The 23,958-nt window shown below is 41.1% G+C and overlaps 2 protein-coding genes across 3 annotated transcripts; one reads left to right on the top strand and one right to left on the bottom strand.

The window, feature by feature from the left end:
- The first annotated feature begins 189 nt into the window (after positions 1 to 189).
- On the top strand, positions 190 to 3,300 carry nup62l (nucleoporin 62 like). The gene is made up of 2 exons (XM_034573698.1): positions 190 to 2,053; positions 2,150 to 3,300. The coding sequence occupies exons 1-2, from the start codon at positions 509 to 511 to the stop codon at positions 2,306 to 2,308; spliced, it is 1,704 nt and encodes a 567-aa protein (XP_034429589.1). The 5' UTR covers positions 190 to 508; the 3' UTR covers positions 2,309 to 3,300.
- Positions 3,293 to 23,108, bottom strand: itga6a (integrin, alpha 6a). 2 transcript variants are annotated; one of them, XM_034573697.1, is made up of 26 exons: positions 22,833 to 23,107; positions 15,535 to 15,659; positions 14,926 to 15,005; positions 14,575 to 14,836; positions 14,287 to 14,418; positions 12,302 to 12,515; positions 11,855 to 12,048; positions 11,670 to 11,764; positions 10,803 to 10,930; positions 10,631 to 10,720; positions 10,484 to 10,545; positions 10,233 to 10,402; positions 9,600 to 9,743; positions 9,401 to 9,510; positions 8,969 to 9,131; positions 8,339 to 8,416; positions 8,170 to 8,249; positions 7,940 to 8,017; positions 7,640 to 7,742; positions 7,377 to 7,553; positions 7,186 to 7,281; positions 6,996 to 7,103; positions 6,812 to 6,910; positions 6,585 to 6,710; positions 4,226 to 4,351; positions 3,613 to 3,747 (listed from the first exon to the last, which is right to left on the bottom strand). In XM_034573697.1, exons 1-25 carry the CDS (start codon positions 23,012 to 23,014, stop codon positions 4,244 to 4,246), a joined length of 3,204 nt encoding a protein of 1,067 aa, XP_034429588.1. In that variant the 5' UTR covers positions 23,015 to 23,107; the 3' UTR covers positions 3,613 to 3,747; positions 4,226 to 4,243. The 2 variants fall into 2 exon arrangements, with proteins under 2 accessions (XP_034429587.1, XP_034429588.1); XM_034573696.1 differs by lacking the exon at positions 4,226 to 4,351 and having other exon boundaries at positions 3,293 to 3,747; positions 22,833 to 23,108.
- Between the last annotated feature and the right edge of the window lie 850 nt (positions 23,109 to 23,958).

Below are 23,958 nucleotides of genomic sequence, written 5' to 3'. Positions count from 1 at the left end.
ATTTTATAAACTGTTTACTCTTTGATGATTTTCTAAAAAAAATAAACACCCCTGAATGGGTTTGTCGGCCAGGAGGCTCGACCAATCAGACGAGGGGGTTTGTTCCAGACAGGTCCGTGATTGGACGTTACATCTATCACTCTTCTAAGAGAGCCGAAACGTCATCTCTCCGTGGTCCTAACAAACGTCATTTCCTTTAGTAGTCCACAGAAATGCCTGCGTGAAGGAGCATCGAGGACTGCGGGCCACGTTTTTTTTGTGGACGATGTGTTTTTAATTTCCGGTCCCCGCGTCCGTTAAGGTAACGTCAACAAACGTTAGATCGACTTTATAACCCGGTAAAGTCTGGGAAGTCGCCGCAGGAGGGAAAGCTGTCCACCGGCAATTTCAGCAGCTTGTAGTTGTGACCCGCCAAAAGCCGCGGAGGCTCAGCGAGGAAGTGACCATTTTGTACCGTGTCTGGTTTCGTTAACCGTTTATATTATAGTTTATCTTGTTGGTAAAGAAAATGAGCGGAGGGTTTAGCTTCGGGCCGCCCACTGGAGGCTTCGCTTTCGGGGCTCAGAAGCCCACAGCTGCCGCCGCCCCCGGTCCGGGCTTCGGGATGCCAAGCTCCACACCTGTAGCCCCTGGAGGGGGCTTCACCTTCGGCACCCCCGCCCAGCCCAACGCCAACAGTGCCGGCGGTTTTAGTTTCGGCACCCCAGCAAAGAGCACAGCGGCCGTGGGTGTAGGATTTCCTTTTGGGACCCCCACCCCCAACGCGTTTGGTCTCGGCGCGACTCCTCAACCCACAGCCACAGCGCAAGCACCGGGGATGACCCTAGGCTCCGCGGCAGCTCCAGTTTCGATGCAAGGGTTCAATATGGCCGGCGCGATGTCCGCACAGACCACCGCTGCCCCCCCAGCAGGAGGCGGCTTCTCCTTCGGGACTGCTCCTCAGGCTCAACCCCAACTTGCTGCACCAGCTCCAGCCCAAGCAGCTCCAGCCCAAGCAGCAGCAGCAGCAGCCGCAGCCGCCGCCGCTGCAGCTGCAGCAGCAGCATCAGGTGGCCTCTCGTTTGGAAACTTCAGCTTTGGAGCTACAAAGGTCCAGGCGACCGCAGCAGCCCCCACTCTCCCCACAGGAGGAGGCTTCGGCTTTGGCACCAGTGCTCCCTCCAACCTCACCATGGGCATGCAGCCCCAGCCAGTCTCCACCACTGCAGCCCCAACACCTCAGGGTGGAGCGTTTGGCTTTGGGATCAAACCTTCATCAACCCCAGCTCCTCCTGCTTTAACACAGCCAGCCCCAGCCGTAGGTCCCACTCTCTTTTCAATGCCCTTCACTACAGTTGCTGCTTCTGCTCCTGCTGCTGCTGCACCAGCAGCTGGCTTTATGCAGAGTGCAGCTCCAACTTCAGCAGCAAGCACCGCTCCTGCAATAACCACAGCAGCTAGTGGAGGTATGTCTTTTATGCTCAAACCTCTGGGGGCAGCTACTGCCACCTTGGCCGCTGCTCCTGCCTCTACTGCAGCTGCCACAACAGGTGCTGCAGTAGCCTTTAGCCTGGGACTCAAACCTGCATCTGGCATAAGCACCATAACAGCCACAACACTCACCACAACCACAGCTCCTCCGGTGATGAGCTACGCCCAACTGGAGGGTCTCATTAACAAGTGGAGTCTCGAACTAGAGGACCAAGAGAGACATTTCTTACAGCAGGCCACTCAGGTGAACGCCTGGGACCGAATGCTTGTGGAGAACGGGGAGAAGATCACATCCCTGCACAAGGAGATGGAGAAGGTAAAGCTTGACCAGAGGAGGCTGAACCAGGAACTGGATTTCATCCTGTCCCAGCAGAAGGAGCTGGAGGACGTGCTGTGCCCACTCGAGGAGTCTGTGAAAGAGCAGAGCGGAACCATCTATATGCAGAACGCCGACGAGGAGCGCGAAAGAACGTACAAGCTCGCAGAGAACGTGGACGCCCAGCTGAAGAGGATGTCGCAGGACCTGAAGGAGATCATCGAGCACCTCAACACATCCAGCGGCCCTGCAGACACCAGTGATCCAGTAAGATGAAACTCGGCTTTGACACATTTTTAATTGCTTTTGACATTTTATACTTGCAAAATGAATTAACATCTAGCTTCTCTTTTCTTTTCATAGCTTCAGCAGATCTGTAAAATTCTCAACGCCCACATGGATTCTCTTCAGTGGATCGATCAGAATTCGGTGCTCCTGCACAGACGAGTGGAGGAAGTGTCCAAACTGTGCGATAACCAGCGCAAGGAGCAGGAGAAAACCTTTCGTTTAACGTTTGACTGATGGGAAATAAATACAACAGCCTCTATATTGACATTGTACTAACTTCACTTGTCATAAACTAGGATGTTCTTTAGGCATCATGATGTTTTTGATTTGCCTTCAGCATAGTTCCTGTTAAAATGCTTTTCCCTTCTTTTGGGTGATGTTAAGATATTACATATTTTCAAGATATTCTCAATGCATAAGGTTTTTATATAGAATTGTGGGAGTAATTGTTTCTTCCCACGTAAATGCTTTGTGTGCTCTAAAAAAAGAATGATTAAATAAACCTTTAGATTAAGGCTTTGTTTTATTGGGTAGTAAAATACAAGAACTTTTTCCATTTGTTTCAGTGGCAGTAGTTTAATCACAGAGGGAGACATTTGTGCACTTAAATAATCTCCCTGTAAGATTTTTATTATATTACCTGGGATTTGAAGATGTTAATTGAGGCTATATGACATTGTGAGTTAGTTTTGCCAATTTCTGTCAAGAGGATTTATGGTACAAAATAAATAAACCAGTGGCATGCCTGGTTTTTACATCATATAAACTAATTTAATGGAATTCAACAGTAGTGACCAGTTTTTAGAGAATTTATTGACAGTGAATTTGAATTTAATCTATTAACAACAAAACACTTTTCACCAGCTTCCCTTTGGATTCCTTACATGCAATTTAAAAATAAACATACTTTTAATACATCAGTGATGACCTACAACACAGTGGATGCTACCTGAAACCCACAAGCGTGACAGGAGGTGAGAAACAACCTCTACTTGAATTAAGTCAGTCAATGTCACTTGTCAATCACGCTGTTGATGACTGACTTGATGATGTACCTACATGTCTTCATAAAGACAACAGATGTACATTTTTTGGAAACAAACTCGCTGGATAAAAGGCACATTTAAAAATGTGCCCTGATTTACATTCACATTACAGAGCGAGCTGTACCTTCCTTGCATAGACGTTAAGACATTACAACTTTATTAAAAACAACAGTAAACTAAGACTACAAAACTCTTTGGCTGCATTATTTCTTTTTATCAAAAAATAAATATACAGTGTGTGTGTGTGTGTGTGTAAGTATTTAAATATGTACAAAACTTACAGTTCAAAAAAAGTAATCTTCTATACAGTGTAAAAATTCAAAGACGTGAATCCAGCTACTTAAAAAATCACCGAGCATCATGTTCACAGGAGAAAAACAAAGTTCAGTGTTTTTTGTGTCTTAAAACTATACAAGAAAAACAAGTTAGTCCTCAGTAGCAAAACAATCACGTAAAACAGAATCATGAGTAACTTTCGTTGTCGATCCAAGACGTCATCCACTGCTTTTTGTCAAAGGCGTCAAGCTTGACCTTTCCGTCTTTGTACTCTGGAGTCTCCTTTCGTATCCGCACTGCGTTATAACGAGGGACGCTGCTGTCTTGTTTGGAGCGTTTGAAGAATCCACACTGAGAGGGGAAGATTGCAAACGTTTAAAAAAAAAAAAAACGTGTCATTTATCTTTATAGAAATATATTTATGCACATTGTAGACAACAGAGCGGAGGTGTTAAGCATGCTTTGCAGATTTGAATAGGTCATTTTAAGCTGTAAAAGCGATGTCAGCGAAAGCATCTGCGAAGCTCTGTTACAAAAGGCAGAACAAGTTAAGCCTGCTGGTGAGAAAGCACATTCAGTTCTTGGCAAAATTCAGAGACACATATTGTACAAATGCCAGAGAAGTTTTGATAAATTATACTTTTCTCATTTTACAGAGACTGGAATCTACCCAACATTTTGTGGACATTTCCCCAGATAACCGGCCTCCTCTGCTTCGTACAATATGCGTCTGATTGAATTTCCCTGCAGTAAGTCAGCTGCTTTGGCCGGAGAGTGAGTCGGTTAGTGGCGGCAGGAATCACACTCCATGCTGACTGCTTGTTTTTACCCCTGTTCACAGGATAAATCAGGCCTCAGCAGTGAGTTTGTCTTTGTCAGAGGGTTGGACATGGATCTCTGCCTTTTGATATGCAGCATCATACTCGTCTTTTGTTGCTCTCTTGAAGAAACCACACTGAGGGGGGGGGGGGGGGAGTAAGGGTTGTGAATGGTTAAGAGTGACACCAGTCAATGGCTGATAGGATTTCTTCTTTCAGCAAAACAACAGAAAGAAAAGCGTCTGTTAAGGAAATGACTTCATCTGGTGAATCCAGTGCTCAAACGTCACTGGACAACAACCAGATGTTCCCCACTCATCTATAGAATATAATGGCTGCTTCATTTAAAAACTGAAACCTGAAGAAATCCAGGAACCATTTTTAATATCAGGCACAGACTCGGAGTATCTATAGATGATCTCACAGAGGCACACACTTGATTTTGTTAACATAATTTAACCCTTGAATAGCCACCTATCTAAGTTCATGGGAATAATCCATATTCACAAATTCAGATGGATCATGTGACTGATTTAACCTGTCAGAATAGAGGTCTGATTTATTGATTATCTTATGGGGCCCTGACGTTCAAGTATGAATATTTCATCTCAAATTCTCAACTAATTTAATCAAAACATTTTTTTTTTTTTACTTCACTTGAATTTATGGATCTGAAAATAAACACATGAATTCAGGAAATTTGAATATACATACAGTTCGTTTTTAACACAATTTAAATGAAAAATGTAGTTGTTTATTTAAAGAAAACTTTAAATAAAGAACTTTTAGAGATTAAGAAAAATATTGACATTTTTCATTAAAAGGTACGGGATACATTTCCACTATATATACATTCTGCTTCCTGTCATTCACCATTTGTGGACTGTAGAACAGTAGCATTAAGTACTAAGCACTAAGCTACATTTTATTTTATTCTGACGATCTTAGGTTTTATAAACAGTTTATTGTAGAATAATAACTGTACCGCAAATAGTTGTAATAGTAGTAATTTTGGTTCACGACTAATCAAAAAAGTATGAACTCCCCCGCTGTGTATACAACTTTGGACTCGCCCGACGTAAAGCAGAGCGTCAGTTTGGCTCCAGACTCCAGAGCAGTTTGTATACAGTCTGTGCTCCAGACACACTGACGTCATGTGAAGAAAGTTTTGTTCAAACGTTTAGCTAAAATGTCGAGTTTACACTTCACTAACAGTTTACACTTCTCACCCACCAACATGGCACATCATGTAAAAACGGTAAGCTAATGCTAACTCTGTCAGGATGCTAAGTCAACTTTGTGTGTAACTCTTTCAGTGTGAAGAGAAAACACCGCCATCATTATGTTTGATGTTAAAATTAATCAATACGTTGCAATTACCGTCACTTCCTGTATATTATTATGTTTATTTACAGTTTATTTAGATTAATAAAGAACATGAAGTGCACTTGTTGCATTGAGGCTGATAAAGTCAACACTAATCAATCCCTGACTAATCGATTGGTTAGAACAGGTGCGATTTCCCTTTTTTCCCCCACTTTTCATTTATTCAATCATTTTTATTTATTTCGAACATGTAAATAAAAAAAGAGAAATTATACAAACAAGTGGGAAAAAATAAACAGAAAAAAGTATTTTTACAAACATTGATGAGGAAAAAAGATCCAACACATAATGATTTAATCGACATATTCGAAAAGGAGTGAGAAGAAGTACAAACTTATTTCATCTCACCCCTTCTCCATAAGTCATAAATTAATAATTATCTTATACTAAACCAGCTGTCTATAAATATGTTGTTTACCTGTGCTCTATATTGTATATAATGTACAAAAATATATGCAATAATATAAATAATAAAAAGAAGGATATATATATATATTTATACATGTATACAAACTCACACACCCACATAACCAAAATTTGAACACACGCATTGTTATTTATAGCGAAAAGAGAGGAAGATAAACTAAGGAACAAGTATAAAGTGACCAAATAAAGAAACAGTACAGTGATTGTCAAATCCCCTCTTCATCTTTTCTCTGATTACAGCCTTAGCCGTAGCCAACAAAAAAAATTCTTCCAACAACGGTGAAGAAACTCTCATTTGAAGTTGCCTTTTGTGGAAGTGTGTTTTTTTTTCTCGTGAAAACTTTTCTCTGAATAATAATCTTGTTATTTTTTCCCCAAGTGAATGCAACACACTTCTGTAGCTTTTTAACAGTAAATCTTTTTTTTATTTTACTGTGCAAAGAATAAACCCTCTCCAACCTGTTTTCTGAGAAGATTCAATAAGGTTCATGTTTTAACTCACCATTTGTTTTTCTCACATTTTACCCTACATGGATGCTATGAAGATGAAGTACTCACCTTCCAGAGCAGAAACACCAGCAGAGCCAGGATCTTGATTCCTGCGAGAACAGCCACCAGTATGATCCACCAGGGAACACCTACATACTGAGCCACTGCACTTTCTGGAGACACGGCCAGTGTCACCTGCCATCAAACGACAAAGGGAGTGAAACCAAGCGACTGAGAGACTAAATCTCCAGGTATACAACAAAGTTAATATGTGTTGTTGCTGTTGAGCTGCTTACATCAGTGTCAGGGGTTGTGAGGATCATGTTTTCAGCCTGAGCGTGAAGCACGAGGAAGGCCTTCACCACTATATGTAAGGTCGAAACGGAGGCGTAATCCTGCGTAAAAACAGAAACACTTGTTAAGGTGGAAGTAGAAATCAGTAGGTCCTGCGTTGTCACAGAAACATGGATGATATGTCACCTCAATAAAGGTCGAGTTCCACAGACGAGACCTCAGCTCAATCGTTGTACCGTCCAGGCCCTGCAGGGGGCACTTGAGCACCACACATTTGAGCCCATTCTCACAGGTCTAGAGGAGAAAGAGCCCATTACACATCACATCTAAAAAGAAATCTTAAAGAGAATGTGAATAAATCCATACACATACTCACCAACACTTTTTTTTTCTCTAACAATATAGACTTTTTTCCACCAGCTTTTCTCTGTTTTCTCTCAATCTCTCGTTTTGTCCGGGACACACTGGACTCCTGAAAGCATGATTAGACTCAATATTACAAAGCCTTAAGAGTAACGTGGTCTTACTTTAAGTACCTGAAAATAAAGAGGAATAATAGAGCCCTACCTGGATGTGTTTGAGATAGTTGATCTCAGACTCAGGAGAGCAGCGGACGTCCTCCTCTCCCGTCGCTGTGATCTTCACCACATACAACAGCCATTTCCCATCTTTGTTGAATTTGGGCCACTGAATGTGCAGGGAGGCTTTAACAGAAGGCGTCAGGGACTTCCATAAGTTGTTTATCTGCAGGAGCAATCAACCCAGACGCTTTTACTTATTTCATACATTATCATATCAACATTGGATCAGCATCAGATGGATAAACTCACTCTGAATGTAAAGTTAATCAAGCTTCCGATCTCCTCCTCCGTCTTCATGGCACTTTCTCCTTTCACAACACCTCCAAAAGAAACCTGATTAGGGCTGGCCTCCCTGAGGAAAACAAGCGGATATTTTATAATGGATACGTTTTCATTGCCATTTGTTTGTCTGTCTTTTTGTGAGCAGGATTTACATAAGAAAATGACTGAACCGATTCCCATGAAATTTTGTGGGGCATGACCCACTCTCTCTCTCTCGCTCTCTCAAACACTAGTTTCCCACGACATGATTCACAACAACAGACTTACCCACTGACGGACAACGGTAGTTCAATCACCACCTGAGCCTTTACTTTCACAGGGATTATATTTCTTTGCACACTCGTCCTGAAAGAAAAAGCGCAATTCTAACATGCAATAAATTGAGAGGTGACAACTTCCCTGAAAACACAGGATGATGTTTGTTTTATGACACTTTCACATTGTTGTCCGACACTGTTCCATCACATAACATGAAGCTCGGTGTCTGTAGTACTTACGTGTGGAGCTGCAGGTCAATGTCAATCTCTGTCGTGTCGAGACTCATGCCCACCGTGCTCAGGATGATGAAAAAGGTCGTCTTGTAGAAAGAAGCAAAAAAAAAACGTTCACATTTGAACAGCTAAATGTCAAAGTCAGGATTAGCAGGTGACCATGAAAAGTCTGTACCTCTGAGTCTCTCTTAAAAGGATTTCCCAGCTCACAGTCGGCCTGAGAGCCGTTCTGATTGGCAATACAGATGATCGGCTGGAAAGAGCAAATAGTGAAATATGAGCAAGTGGATCGTTACTAAACCTTTTCACTGGGTATGCTAATGGCTGACGAGGTGATTTGATTGATTTATCAAATCTATTTTGAGGATTCCTGTGAAATGTTGTAACAACACGTATGATCCTCAAAGGATGAATTCGTGAATGACTCTGAATAGAATGACTTTGGTGACCACAAATAGATCAAAAGTTGCACTCATCGTGGAAATCATTAGATATGACGGTAACCCTAACGTGCACTGTACTTACACACAGCTTGACTTTAAGCATGTTCACTTACAAACTATACACAGGTTATAATCACTGTTTTTCAACATACATAAATTGAAGAAAGGTATGTGTGATTTTCACACACGTGTTTGTATCAAAACAACTATATTACTCAAAGTAAGGATAATTTAGTATAACATCACCAAAGAACATTTTTCTGTACCAAATCTTATTATTTTCCCCTCACTAATGGCAAAATTGTCTATCCATTTTTTCCATGCAAGTCATATTTTGGTCGCGAGTGTTTCTGTGGACTTACCATTGTTTGTTGGGAGCGGACTCCAGAATACGACAGTGTATCTGGGAAAGTTCCCACCAGCTTTGCCTCATAGGCATCGTCTCCGTTCATGTTGTTCACCGTCACCCGCAGAGCCAAGTCCTTCCTCTCGTAGTTCAGGTGAAACACGGGGACGTTGTTCTTGCTGCAGATACACAAACATGGACGCTGAGCTTGGTGGAGACAAACGGGCTCGTGCTAAGTTTTCAAATATTACAATAAATTTATCAAACTGTTGTAGCAAACCTTATTTTTTAGCCACTGCCTTATTATCACAGCCAGGGAAACATACTGTACATGTAGTTAGAATTTTTTTTTTTACTGTATGTTCCACTACAGATTGATGTTTTATCCTACAACTATTGTAATATCCGATTTTAACCTGTTGGTGAGAAGAGTTGTAGCAGAACTTACACATGTAGTGGAGTATGCATGTTGTTTTGTCTGTAGAATAATTTGTACTCCATCTTCAGGTTACTGCGACAAATGTGATCACTTCCACATCCCTCTTTTACAAAGTTCACCTGCAACAACGACAAAGCAACAACCAAACTTGACTCCACTGTAGACATGCTCTTAAATTCATAGTTAATGTTGCAGTCCGCAGCTTTACCTCAATGACTTCCTTGCTCGATTGAGAGGAGTCTAAAATGGGCATAAGCTGAGGGAGGCCGTTCCTTGACTTCTGTCGCTTTGTACCCACAATTTCTGCAGACAACTCGATAGGAATACTGCGCATCTTGTCCTTAATGTTGTCCTGAGGAAATCAGAAACAGCAGATGTAGTATTGAGCATAATCCTGGCTTGTGTTCAATTATATAATAAGACGTTTTTTTTATTTTATTTATTTATTTATTCATATATACCTAAACATAGACTTTATATATTTTTAAAATTATATAATAATCTAATAGTTTTAGCCTCATAATGCTTTTAGGATAGGATTTAAGAATATTTTAATGTTTGTACAATGTGTAATTGTTGAATTTTTTGTATGCAAAAGCTTCAGAAATGAATCTTCTGCAGGAAATACAATTTACTGATACATAGGATGTCTGAGAGTTTGGATGTGTAAACATTATATAGTATATAGTTTGATATTCTGCACAGTCTACAGACTGAATCTTTATATCTTTCAGTATCTTCCTCCTACAGCACAGACACACTTCAGTTATTCTTGTCTTTTGTTCTCTGTGTGGATTCAAACCTGCCGATGGGGTTTATCTCTGTGATCAATGTGTTTTACCTTGAGTGTAGCTTTTATCTTGATGCACGTTTCCTGTTTTTGACCACGCAGGTCTAAGGTGCCGTTAAACAGGTAGTCCGTGTCCGAGTGGGATTTGTTCATGAACATCACCCTGGAGGTCAATCCCTGTTTCCTGCGATCTCCGTCTGCCTCCACAGAATAGCTGATAGCTGCAGTGTTGTGGAGAAACACATGTAAGAAAGAAAGGCTGAACAATGTTGTGTCACGATAATAAATCTTCTTTTACTCACTCAGTCTGGGGCTGTAAGACGCTGGGTTGGCCGTGTAGGTGAAGCATGCGTCCACTGTGAAGCTGTGGAGAGATTTTTTAATAATTTCTAACATTGTACGTTTTGACTGTGAGTTCTGTATAATTATAAGAATATTAGAGCACATACCAAATGCTGTTACCACAGGTTTTGATTGTAAGGTCAATTTCCCGCGGAGATATTTTGACATCTCTCCTGATGCTAATGATTGGTCGGGCCCTGAAAGAAATGTTGTTAAATGAAGTTGTGATGGGAATCAGTGGGGTTTAATTTCACTCGCAATGTGTGAGGAAATAATTACCTGTAAATTAGAGCGGTGTCAGACAGAGAGCCCACAGCCAGGTCTGGATACGAATTACTGTCCAGGTCCATGTTTCCTGCCAGAGAATAACCAAATAACTGGAGCTGGTGGTCTTTTCCTGAGAGGATCTGTGGAGGGGAGAGAGAAGAAGAATACAGGACAAACATGTAAATATTTTATGTTAAAAAGTGGTGGTTTTCTTAAATCAATATTTGGTTGGATTTTTTATTTATTTATAGTTAATACCACCATCAAGGATACGTTTTCATCTGTGTTTGTTTGTTAGTTAGTTAGCAGGATTATGCAAAAACGATTGGATGGATTAGCCCTAAACTTGATGGAAGGATGTGGTATAGGTCAGGAAAGAACCAATAAAATGTGGGTGTGGATGCGGATCAGGGGGCGGATTCGGTAATTGACTCTCTGTAACACAGCAAGATAGGTCTCTTTTTTCCCCCCAACATTTTCTTTGATTTCTCAGAGAATAGTTCATGGATCTCAATGAAAGAAAAAAACAGACATGTTTAGGGGGCTAATATTTTTGAGTCTGAATCTTAATATCTGGTGAATTTAAATGTGGTTTCATAAGGCCTCTGTGTTCTTGTATATAGTTTATGGTTAAACTATAAAATATCGCCTCAATAAGTTTCTTCACAAGGAATCATGGACATTTTTATATATCAACCAATATCAGGAATTGTTTTACTCCCTAATATCCGTATCGGCCTTGGCCCCGAAAAATCAATATCAGTAGTGCTCTATAAATATAAAAGACCCTGATCATCAATCATAACCTTCCTCAAAGTAATGACTGGACAGATCAATGAATGATAATGAAAGTTTCTCATAGAACTTAAAAAGGCTGACCTGTGCAGGGCTTGTGTCGATCCCCTCTGCAGAGCCGTGATAAATGTAAACTTTTCCTGCCCCGCCGTCGTCATAAGGAGCTCCGACAGCAATGTCTGAAATCAAAAAGTAATCGTTTTCTGTAATGTGACAGCAACTGAGAGAGAGAGAACAAAAATGAGCCACAAAAATGACAACTAAATTACCTGGATATGAGTCTTGATTGATGTCTCCAATGTTCCGCACTGCCAGTCCAAACATCGAGTCTTTGGTCCCATCCAGACGGATCGGCGTGATCGTCTCCCACCTCCCCGCCTTGTTGATGTACACGTACACAGCCCCTCCCACGTCTCTGTCCTTCATGTAGAACTGAGGGGCTCCTACAACTATGTCCTGCCATCTAGTTTAAAGATGGGTGGTAAATATTTATCAGCATCATACAGAATGTAACCTGATAAATAAAGAAAGTCCTCTGAAAGGAAACATTTGAAATCATACATTAGCAACAGACAGCGTTCTAATAAAGAAACGTTAAAGGAAGTCAACATCTCACAGCTATACAAATCAAATTTTACTTGTATGGATAAAGACCTATCCTCCAGTCAGATTAAATTATATGTATGCTAATAAAGAGTGTGAGGAATGTTACCCACCCGTCACTGTTCAGGTCAACCACAGCCACGTCGTATCCGAAGGAGGACCCCAGCCCCGGCCCGTCCAGAGTGTGCTCCACAGAGAGTCTGGAGGAGGCTTCCCCCCCTTTCTTCAGCAGGACCACAGCTCCATTGTGATTGGCTCGGGGGGCTCCAGCCACCACCGTCAGGCTGCGACCCCTGGTGATGCTGTGTCCCGAATCAAGGGAGAATCCTAAAGTGTGAGGGATGCTGTTAAATAAAAAAAACTTAAACTTGTTTTTTCCATGATTTGGAAAATCTACTCCCCTTGATGGGCAGTCATGAGGGTGAGTGAGACAGATTCACAATATCCTCCCATCTCTCTGTGCAGGTTTCCCAACCAACCAGTAGGGGTCGCTAGTGTAGCAACACAAACACGTCTCATCTACAGACTCACCACAATATTTGCTCTTTCATAGAAGTGATTCCCATACTTTTCCTATCATCCTCCTCTGTAGCAGTCAAACAGACCCACACCAATACATGAACTGATTACATTTCTGTCAACTGGTAACTGTAGAGGGGAGGATACTAACAAAAGGAGCCTTGTTGAAGAACAGAACCTGCGTGTGTATTTTGCCATTTTCAGACAAGAACTGTGGAGAATTGAGTCAGCACATTGCACTTCACATGTGGAGAACGCAGCAAGAGTCCAGATCAGACACGTTACCAACAACAGGAAAATCTCCGGAGTGTTCAGGGAGGGTTGGCGTCTGGGTGTAGCATGCAGAAGGCAGGACGTGTAAACTTCACTGCAGAAAGCACATGGACACCGGCACTGGCCCTTACCACCTAAGCTCTCGAATCTTGTTTTTCCAAGTTGACATCTTTATATTATGTAAAGGTATTTGTATTCTTTTTGTTTGTTTTTTCAGTTTTGTGTCTGTCACATTTTAGAAAGGTCATCAACAAGCCCACAGTGAATTCTCCAGACATTTTCCTGCTGTATTCTCACAGGCGCTCACGCAGACATTCTCTGGACATTTTACTAGGGGGCTGTCAGAAAAAGCTTTTAAAAGTTTGTTCTGTAAACTTTGTCCACACTGACGGTTTTTACTCACAAAAGAAACAAGGCTCCTCTTTTATACTGACATAAAGCGTCACTACTGATCTACTTGAACATGTTGTTTTGGTTTATTATCCCAAAAGTCTTGTTAGCATCTGCGCAGTGTGGCTTCCTCTTAGTTTACAAAAGAGTCTGATTCAAAGACATTTTTCACAGCAGATTTTTGTCATAGCAGGAAAAAGAATACCGACTAATTAACCACGACACTGTTCCCATGGTGATACCAAAGCAAAGCAGTCGTCTATTATGGTATTAATTACACCTGTGTCTGACACATCAAAATGACTGATGTGAGAAAGTTCAGTCAACTTTTGTTGAACTCCACATTTTCCTTTGGTCACATTCAATAACGGCACCCTGTCATTGTTCTGCACCAGTCTATTGCAACCTGGTAACATTTAGGGAAACAATCATTCACTGGAACACACAATGAGCAACTTTTTGTAAATATAGACTGTTAAAAAAATGAAGCCAAATCATCTCATTCACCCCCTGGTGGCTGGCGGCCATATAGGTCATTAATCCATGCCTCCGCCATCTTCGCGGATAGGAAATAGACTAAACTGAAAAGTCAAAATACACGTTGAATCCCTACTGCGCAGACTCAGGCTCCAAATAATGTTGAATGTGCAACATGGAGGCACCCGTATCCCAGTTATTTTGGCTTCATTTTTGTACAGCAGGAGGACGGTGAAACCCGTTGTCCATCTTTATATGTACGGTCTATGCTTTGAACAGAGACTGTGTATTTGTTTAACTGAAACAAAAGGAAAACCTCAAAAGTAAAACAATAATGAAAAAGTTCTCTCAAGGCAAACGTGTTCATCTAAAACATAGCTCATAAAAAAACAACATGACACGATAGGCTCATAAATCAACAACATGATCAGTTACTCACCGAGGTAGCTGTTGGCAGGTACAGGCACCAGATCAGGGTTCCAGTACTGCTCATCTCCAACTTCATACGGGCCGTCATCATACACGCCCATCTCTAGCAGTGTGTTGTTCTTCTGCTCCAATCGGACAATGCCTGCACAGGTGGTGAGTGAGCAATGCAGTGGATGTTATCAGGTTTAAACAAGATGTTGTTTTTTTACTCTCAAGACTAAATCGCACTTGTTTTAGCAGATTCCATCACCAGATTCCCTCAGTAAATGCTGTAGAGTAGTTATGGTTAGTTAATGACCTTTCCAGTAGTAAGCTCCTGGTGCTCCAAACACTATGTAATGGTAGTCCTTGGTGAAGGTGGCAGCTAGGCCCTGCTGACATGATCCAAACATCTCGTGGCCTCTGGGTCTGCCCGCACAGAAGTTCCAGCTACCTCCGTCCTCGTCGGAGGCCGCATCGATTGTCAGGTCCTGACTCAGGACATAACAGCGCCCAGTGATGTCACGGGACTCCTGAGCGGTGTTCGCAAACAACCGCCTCTGATACCGATGAGCACACGTCTGAAATTACATAACACGGCTGTGTTTTAAGTTTGTACTTGCATAACAGATAAGACCACACTCAAGGTCTCTGGGAAAGTTTGACTCACCACAATCTTTCCTCCAGGTCCTTGGCTCTGAACCGTCACCCCCATCCACTGATTCTCCTTGTTCTCGATACGTACGTCCTCTAGTGAATAAGACAGTGATATGACAACTGACACTGATTCTTGAATTCATTTTTGTGATATATTTTACAACTTCATGACTAGTAAGCTGTTTTCAGACATGCACTGATCTTTTGATATTGTCCTGGAATTTTCTGGAGGGGCTGTATGTGAGAAGGCAAAGCCCCAAAAGAAAATGTCAGAGTGAGCCCATGTGCCAATACAGCCGGATAATGTCCGGAGAATTCACTGCAAGCTATTGGGCTCGTTGATGTTGACGGACCCAAATGGGTGTGATACACGTACAACAAAGAAATCAACTTAGAAAGCGGGACTCAAGAGTTTTTGGTGATAAGGCCAGACGCCAATTTAGATGTGCTCTAAACAAAAATGTCATCTGAATGTTCAGGGCATTTTCCTCTTGTTGTGAACACATCTGACTGCTGCTGCATTCTTCATATGTAAAACGCAAACTCCGGAAAATGGTCGGACCCAATTTTGCTTAGAGTTCATGTCTGAAAACAGCTGTAGACAGATAGATTGACTTCTCACCTTCAATGTCAAATTCAATGCGTTCACAATCATTGGACAGAGAGATTTCACATTTATAAAGCCCTCCTGTGATGTTGGCTCTCTGTTTTCCTAAAGCTCTTGCTCTGGGAGCCCCGATCAACAGCCTGAGGGAAAAGAGAAATATATTATACCCAAGGTTATTATGTAAGGCATTAGAGGATTGAGTGATAAGGACTGATATGTGCTTTTTGATGTAGTCACCTGTCATCGCTCTGACCAGCCACCACTTCAACATTTTTTAAAAGGAGCTTTCAACAAGCTCCTTTTAAAAAATGCAGCAGCTTGTTGAATTCAGTAAGTGTATGTGAAAAGATCAACGGCGAGAGTGACAGTGAAAGCACAGCAACAGCAAGAATGCAAGTTTGACTTTTCATGCAATGCAAATATTGTGGCTGCTGTTGGCAGAGGAATTGGTTCCACTTCTTCTTTTCTCTTCTTGAATGTCAAAAGAAAACAAAAAGTCTAGAAAAAAGCCCACAGTTTAAAATCTGATAAGATTGCATTAGGCACTCGTTGGACTGATTACAATGGAGCAGTATGGCAATCGTCTTGATTTGAAGTTAACAATTGTCATTATGTGTAAGAATTGGGAACAATAGAGGCATCCTGCTGGCCTAATGTTAAAGACACGAACCATAAAGTCACAAAACATCCGTGACTCATTTCCAGCTTCAGACCGAAGTTAGATCCATACCCACCTCTTCCTCCCCCTGTTTCCTGTCTGCATCTATAGATATGCAGGGGCAAATTAGAAGGAAAACTCTGTCTGTAGTATGGATACCACAAAGTCCTTCATACTATAAGTAAATGTGATCATATTCTCTGTAAAACCTGCTAACATGCTCATATTCAGCAGGTATGTTTATCATGTTCAAAGGTTTATTTTAGTCAAAGTACATTTAATGCTGATTAGATTTGCTGGTACACCAAGTCCTGGACAACCTAACAAAATGTTGACTTAATGATTGCTTCAGCGTTCACCAGTTATTCCAATTAATTCCTGGAAGGGCATAAACGTGTGCACCAAATTTCTGACTGACAGACGTAAAAGAAAATTGATTGAAAATGGACCCCGACTGATATGGATTTTTGGGAGCTGATGCCAATACCGATATTGGGGAGTGGACATTTTTTGGATATCGATATATTGAACATCATTCACATTAACAATTTGGCAATGATTTCTAAGTTGTCATTATCTAACCCTTATGACAAAGAAATGTAATTCAGGCTTGATATTTTTACAATTTAACCATAAACTAATGATAAACAAAAAAAAAGAAAACACAAGTATAATCAAATACATAGAGCTTGAATTAAGAAAACAAAGATTTATTTTAAACGTAAATGCAAATTTGCATTGTTTCCTCTGTAATAAAATGTTTCATATTGGCCTAAATTGGCAAACATAAAGGCAGATGCTGATATGTCTGTGAAAGGCTCATATTGCGCTTCCAGTCAGGCTGAAAAATTCAAATTGTAAATGTAAAACTATGTTTTTAGAGTAGATTCAAAAGATGATAAGGTCTCAGCCAGACTCACTCCTAGGTCCTTACTTCCATTATTTTATGTTAGTAAATTTAACACAACAGATTTAACGCTGTTTCCCTGTGATTAATGCACATATTACCTATTGTGTATGTCATAGTGGAGATGATTTAGGGTTTAGCTTGTGAAAAGCATGCAGTGTTCGAGCCGTCTCTCAAAGAGCTTCTGTATTTTGTGATAAGGAACTAGACAGAAAACTGTCGTACATGGAAGTAGAACACTGTCCTGCATTCTTCACAGGGCAAGTGAGCACTGAAGCAGACAATCTAATCTGGAGGGAGATCAGTGATGTGCTCATTCTGCCCAATTTTCACTAAGTGACCACAGCAGGAAAAGAGGATCTGTTTCAAGTGTTAGTAATGTCAGCTACCACTGGGGTCACTTGCTTATTTTTAACAGATTGTCAACCTTTGTTTTTGTACATTCATTGTAGGTCTAGACACAGACCAGAATGAAATAAATCTCTCAGTTTATGGGAATAAAATATCTGCAAGCTTGACTTAGATCTGCTGGTTAAGAGCTTGAGAAAGAAAGAAACTTGATGAAGCATTTAGTCAACTGCTATTTAATTTACTTTTGTGAATAGTCAATATATCATTGCTACAGTCTCCCTGAAGCTTACAGTGACAGAGAAAAGCAAACACAACTACCATCAAGTCTAGACCGGTGATAATTTGCGGCAGGTATGGTTATGCTTTTCAGACTGGTGACATTATTTCTATACATTTATGATTGCCTGCCTTTTGGTGTTACTTGAGAGCGGTACTGATAACAACTTACTGATAGCTCTGAAATGTGGTAACAACTTGCAGATTGCATTTCCACTCTCAGACTTGTGCATGCTATACAAGTCTTTTGCAAAGAGAGAGAAACGGAACAGGCCTTATTTCCTGTCAGCGGCAGGTAGAGCCTTAGTTCATCCTGTGCTGAGGTCAAACTGAGAAAATGACTAAGCAGCAAAAGTCCAATAATCTTGGTGTCAAAGAGAAATCACCATATATTTACAAAACTAATAAAACGTTTTCAAATGCATTCAAAGTTCAGTTTGGTTCATGGTTTTGTAGTTGAGCTCTGAATTGACACTCTTGTCACTCGGTGCACAACATAGCCAATTGTAGTTGGGTACGTTGTTAACAGTTAACATTTACACAGTAAGCCACACACTATAGTGTGATCTGAGCAGCCTGCTGTCAGTGTAGGACATTTCTTAAAGGACTTGGCGGAAATCCTCTTCATGCTTCTTTTCCTCCCAGTGACTCTGCAGTTCCTTCTGTCACCCTCCTAATAATCTATGGCAGCACCGTGGCTCGTTATTTGCTAAACAAGGATTCTCCAGAGGAGGTCCGATGTCAGACTGAAGACCAAACTGAAAACCCTCTCTCCAAACAAAGCCCAGTGTGATGCAAATACAAGCAGCAGCTTTTACAAAGTTGGCTTGGATTTGACATTTCAGCTTTAGCCCAACATGCTTCATCAACTGATCTCAACTGACTCACAGAAGAAACTATTTGCTGTGTCATCAGAGAGGCAACAACAACCTATACTACTGTGTATTAGATATATTGTAGAATATAATGCAACCCAACACAGCAACACCATTTCTACAGCTTCAGAAAGAGAGAGAGAGCGTTGAACACATTGAACTAAAGTGCATTAGATTTGGTAGATATGTGTGTGTCATCAAGCTATTCCTACAGTCAGTTCGCTTCTGTGCTTTAAAGGCCAGGGGGCAATATCTTACATCCAAGAAGTGCCAAGTTATTATTCTCATCCAGTACTCATGTAGATTATGTGTCCTTGCAGCGCTGAGATGGTCGACATGCAGGAAAATGTCCCATTTATGAAGACTTTGTTACACAGGTAAAGAAAACACACCTCCAGCTGAACAGCAGAGCTTCTCAGGGAAGTGATGGCTGTAGAATTTCGCGAGTAACTGAGGGTTAACATTGACATGTACCTGCTACACACCAGTCTGGTAGACACATGAACTAGATTTTAAAAAAGACTACATTTTAGTATTTTTAGAAGTTTACAATTGATGAAATGTTTGCCTGTTGTGCAAAAACAATACAATGTATCTAATACATATATTTAAATGAAGCATAAAGTATTGTGCACTGCAGATACATTGGCTATATTTCCTCACCATGGATGTTTCTGTATTGACAAATGGGTTTGCCAAAGCTATATCTGAGTTAGAGGTAGAAAGTTAATGTAGAGAAACTGAACTCAAGGTCCATTTAGCTTTTTGGTTGTTTAAGAACATGGTAGAAATGTAAACTGTAAAATATTGCACTCTGCAAACGTCATATAAGGAATCACTCACTATAGCTGTTTTCAAACATGGACTGTACTCTGAACATTTTCCTGAACAGTCCCTTAGTAAAATGTCAGAGTGAGTGTGAGGGAGTGCTGATGAGGTTTCTAACAGTTGACGGACATGAAACTGGAAAGATACAAATGTCTCAGAATGAAAAAGAGGAGTCGTACATTAAGCCTAGAAGAAGCCGAAGATTCTGTTTACTTTGAAAGACAACGAGATTTGAGAGCTGACATCAGTGTCAGCACTGTCTCCTGCATACTCTACAGGCCCCACAACTCGCCTGAATGTTCTGAATGTTGTTGTGAGCACGTATGACCCAGATAATCTCTTGCAGATTTCTTCATATATGAAAGACAAAGTCTAAATATCCTGACTAAAATTTCTGGCCATTTTCTGCAGTTCATGTCTGAAAACAGCTTAATTGAGATGTTTTAGAGTTTAGAGTTAGTTAGTCTTTAACGGAAACATCTTATCTCCTCTGGCCAGAATCAGCCAGGCTGCAGTGTGAAACCACTTCCCATCATGCCTTTCACTGCAGTGTAAATGTGAATACACGGTGAATGGTGTGGGTTTACACAGTGATCTCGCTGGTCTTTGTTAACAGATGTGTTCCAGTGCTCCACAGCTGTGTACTCACAGCCACACGAACTGGTGCAGCTGTTCTAACTGTTTCAGTTTACACACACACAGATTGGGGCTGACCTGTGATTTGCTGCGTATACGCCACATAAGGAACCATGAGTATCCACTACAAGTGGAGATCAATTACTTATCAATGATTAAAAAGTAAAAGTAAATCAAAGACTTAAAAAGTGATTCACCTGCATTTTATTCAACTTTTTCTAAGCTACACAACATATTTCTAACTTACCAAAGTGTAGTCTAAAGTTTGACTGAAATATCTCGACTGATGCGTTTCCATCATCAGGTTACATGTGCACAGATGGCTCTGCATGTCCTCTCAAATGGCCTTTTTCTCTGGTTTCATTGAGAGGATGTTATATCCACATCATTAACTCAACACATTATTCATGGCAGAGGCATCCAGTTGCCACATTATGTTCAAACCTGGATCTCCTTGTTTCTTCCACTCAACAGAGATCAATATGTGAAGGAAGGCATAACAACAATGTGAGAATCCTGGCTGTGTTTTTTAATCAACTCATTAGAGCATGAGTTGGATAAATAGCTTTAATCACAATATTAAATTGCAGCAATAGAGGGGGTCGGAGTTTAGATCTGAAATGGAGGGGATGAATGAAAGGCCAGTTGTTGTTTGACATAAAATGAATTTTATCTATCTCATCACACGTGTTGCTAGCCGTACAGATGGTTTAGAAATGACTGTAAAGGCCAGAATTGCTGTCTTCACATAGGACTTTTAATACTCAGATTAATGTAAGCATTGATAGCCAGCAGGAGTTTACAGCTGCTAGTGATCATCATCAAACACATGTTTCTATGATAGCAGAAGGGACAGATGTGGAGTGTGTGATTCATTGCTGACTCGTGTTTTCATGGGTTCAGAGTGCCACAGTGGTCAGTGCACTGGGCTATTCATTCCCTAATTCTATGTGCTCCATTGAGCTTTCACTTGACTTGTCTGGTTGATAATCCCAGGGTCACATGAGGATTTGGAGCCGACATCATGACCGGGCAGGGGGAGCTGCTCTTCAGCTCATACTTTCCTTCCATAATTCTATGGTTCAGCTTCTAAAGACCCCACCCGACCAGTCAATGATAGGCCAACATCCAAGCTGCTTCTTGTGTCCAGACTGCTGGAGAAAGTTGCCCCCAAGCAGCTTTCAGTTGTTTTATATACACATAGCCCAGTATGGCTTCGATCAATCCATTCAAACCTCAACTTTGCTCTTGGCACCCTTTGCACAGATGAGCATGGTAAGGAGGCAAATCTTCACTCTCATCTTACTTTTATTGTCTGAAAAACAAACTATCAGGCCAGTGTCACATTTCGAACCTCTCAGAAGTGAGATTAAAAAAAAGAATTCCACAGGTTAAGACTAATCTGTGAAATCTTTTAGAAATAAGCGCTGTTATCAGGGCTCTTCATTCCTGCTCTCGGTTTCTCAACATGCTGCTGCAGGGACCAGTGGCTGCTGACCAGTGTGTAACACAGCAGCTTCAGCAGGCAGCCTTACCCTGTTTGCAGGCTTTGACATGCCAACCCCTCTCCTCATCTTACTCCCCCCCTCACTCTTGGAGTGGCAGGAAGATCAGGCTCGCTACACAGACATTTTTTTCCGCACCCTCAGGGCTAGCCAAAGGAAATGGTTTACTGTAGTGTATGCATGGTAGCCTCGACAAGCATTCTTGAAATACTGCTGTTTACTTTTACTTTGGCCCAAGCTTAAAAACTCTCTGACCTGTGAACTATAGGTCATGTACACGTGAATGTCTAAAATGACTGAAATATGTCACAGCGGAGCACAGGATGTATCAGTCAACGGGTCTTTGATATTCATTCAGAACAACTCTAACGATTTTTCATTCATCCACTCTCAGTGCTTACATATAAAAGTTTACAGTTAAAACCATTGAGTAAAAAAGCACCTGCTAAGTCGTTAAAGGAACTTTATTGGAGCTGTAAATCACTGCCATTGACGAGAGGGACATTGCTTATACTAACAGGATTAATAAATAAATAAATAAAAACAAATACAACTGAAATGAAAGTGAAAAATCCTCTTAACGAAAAAGCTGTGAAATGAACCACTTAAATAGGGTTAGGATAGTGATGCAACCCTAACCCAAAATGTTATATTTAAAATGTTATTAAAAGTAGAGAATATCCTCACATTTGCACATCGGCTCCAATCAGCAAACTTTCTCAATAAAGTTTCTCAATAATTTCTTTTAAGATAAACCAGTTGTCAAAATAGATCATTAGAAAACTAGAAGCGATGAATCGACTTAACAGTTGCAGCATTGCACCTCTCCTCTCGTTGCTCTCCCTGTTTGACCTCACACAAGCATTTGCATGACACTTCTAACCATTGTTGATTCACTTGTTGTCCTAAGGCTGCTCTCCGCTTCATATTCAAAGCATCGCATGGAAACAGTAGAAATCCATTGAAGCTAAAGAACAAAAAGTCGCATGGGCTTTAGGAGACTGTTATAAAGTTACTTTCACATCATGCAATGCTGCAAAATCACTTTATTCCTCTTGCAAAGGCAGAATCCTTATATCTCGTGAATGTTCCCTCTCCAGGATAAAACCAGATTATTAGAATCCACGTTAAGATTTGTTGAAAAGTTAAGGCGCAGTGCCCTGAGCCTGCAGTGTCAGGTGTCCTTCATAGCTGAGCTGCACTTTATCTACCATGCTGAGGCTTTTCACCTACACTTACAAACAAACAGCAGTGGAGGTGGAGGCTGCATCACTTACATTCTTTTATCCGGGTTGAGCTGCCGGTGCATGGCGAGAGAGAAGCCGAACAGACTGCCCGGCTCCCCGTCTTTCCTGATGACATGACCGGTGTCCAGGTTGAAGGCGAGCACCGCAGTTGTCTGCAGAAGATGAATAATAAGCACAGAGGAGACCGGAGAGAGTCCCCCGTGCAGCAGCATGGCGGAGCGGTCCAGATGTGTCCACTAGTCCGGAGATAAGAGCCGCTGACCCCGCTGCTCCTCACCGCTTCAGCCGCTGATGATCCACTGGAGGCTGCAGCCGTTTGTTACCTCTCCCGGTGCTGCGCGGCTGCTCCACAGCGCCCCCTCCGCTCACCAGGATGAACTTCACCGGCAGACAGATCCGCCTATTACAATGACAGAGACTAAATATAATATATAAATAAGGATATATAAGTAGGCTGTAACACTTTATATACATGTAAGGACACAATGATGATAGCTCAAATGTAATAACCCTAATTTACATTTGAAGTTCCATTCGGGTTTATTGTCACTTCTTATATTGTAATAAATATATTAGAATATACAGAGCTCTATTGGAGCTATAGGCATGAGGGAATAAAGTCGAAATGTCAAGAAGACATTAGCAAGGTGTGGTAATCAGGATTAGAACTTTGAAGAGGTTGTGCCAGAAACTGTCTGTTTAGAAGGAGAAACTGCACAAGCTTGGAAAGATGGGACGCTGTCATGCTCTCAGCATTTACACTTAATTCTCAAAATGCCCAAGAAAATCTTCCTAATTGTTTTCTTAATACTGACCCTATTACTCTTCTATAAGAATAAAATCAGTTCTAGGATAAATTAGAAAAATGCCATCCGATCATCCAAACAAAGCTCTCTATCCCAGTTTTCATCTTCCTCCACATTCCCCCGTGATGAAAATACCAACTACTGTGCCAAAACCAAAATCACATGACGACCGCACAACACCCGCTCTTATCTGCTCTACTTTCACTCCTCATCTATGATGTTAGCTCGGGAGTGAGAATTTAATCACTGACAGGTCAAATGTCCCTAACCTTGAAAATCAGGGTCAGAGATTTAAAAACCATGGGACAACTGCAGGTCAAATGAATATTAATAAAGTTCCCATAATGTTT

This window comes from Hippoglossus hippoglossus, chromosome 21 (genome assembly GCF_009819705.1).
Source record: "Hippoglossus hippoglossus isolate fHipHip1 chromosome 21, fHipHip1.pri, whole genome shotgun sequence".
NCBI lineage: Eukaryota > Metazoa > Chordata > Actinopteri > Pleuronectiformes > Pleuronectidae > Hippoglossus > Hippoglossus hippoglossus.
This window is presented reverse-complemented; position numbering and strand designations above follow the sequence as displayed.

Bases quoted from the DNA above. Each gene is read 5' to 3' on its own strand.
- itga6a (XM_034573696.1), bottom strand. From the start codon at position 23,014: ATGCTGCTGCACGGGGGACTCTCTCCGGTCTCCTCTGTGCTTATTATT. The intron at 8,417-8,968 runs GTAAGTCCACAG...TGCTCTTTCCAG, and splicing joins TCCGCTCCCAACAAACAATG to CCGATCATCTGTATTGCCAA. The intron at 7,554-7,639 runs GTGAGTTTATCC...TTGCTCCTGCAG, and splicing joins TGATTAACTTTACATTCAGA to ATAAACAACTTATGGAAGTC.
- nup62l (XM_034573698.1), top strand. From the start codon at position 509: ATGAGCGGAGGGTTTAGCTTCGGGCCGCCCACTGGAGGCTTCGCTTTC. The intron at 2,054-2,149 runs GTAAGATGAAAC...TTCTTTTCATAG, and splicing joins CTGCAGACACCAGTGATCCA to CTTCAGCAGATCTGTAAAAT.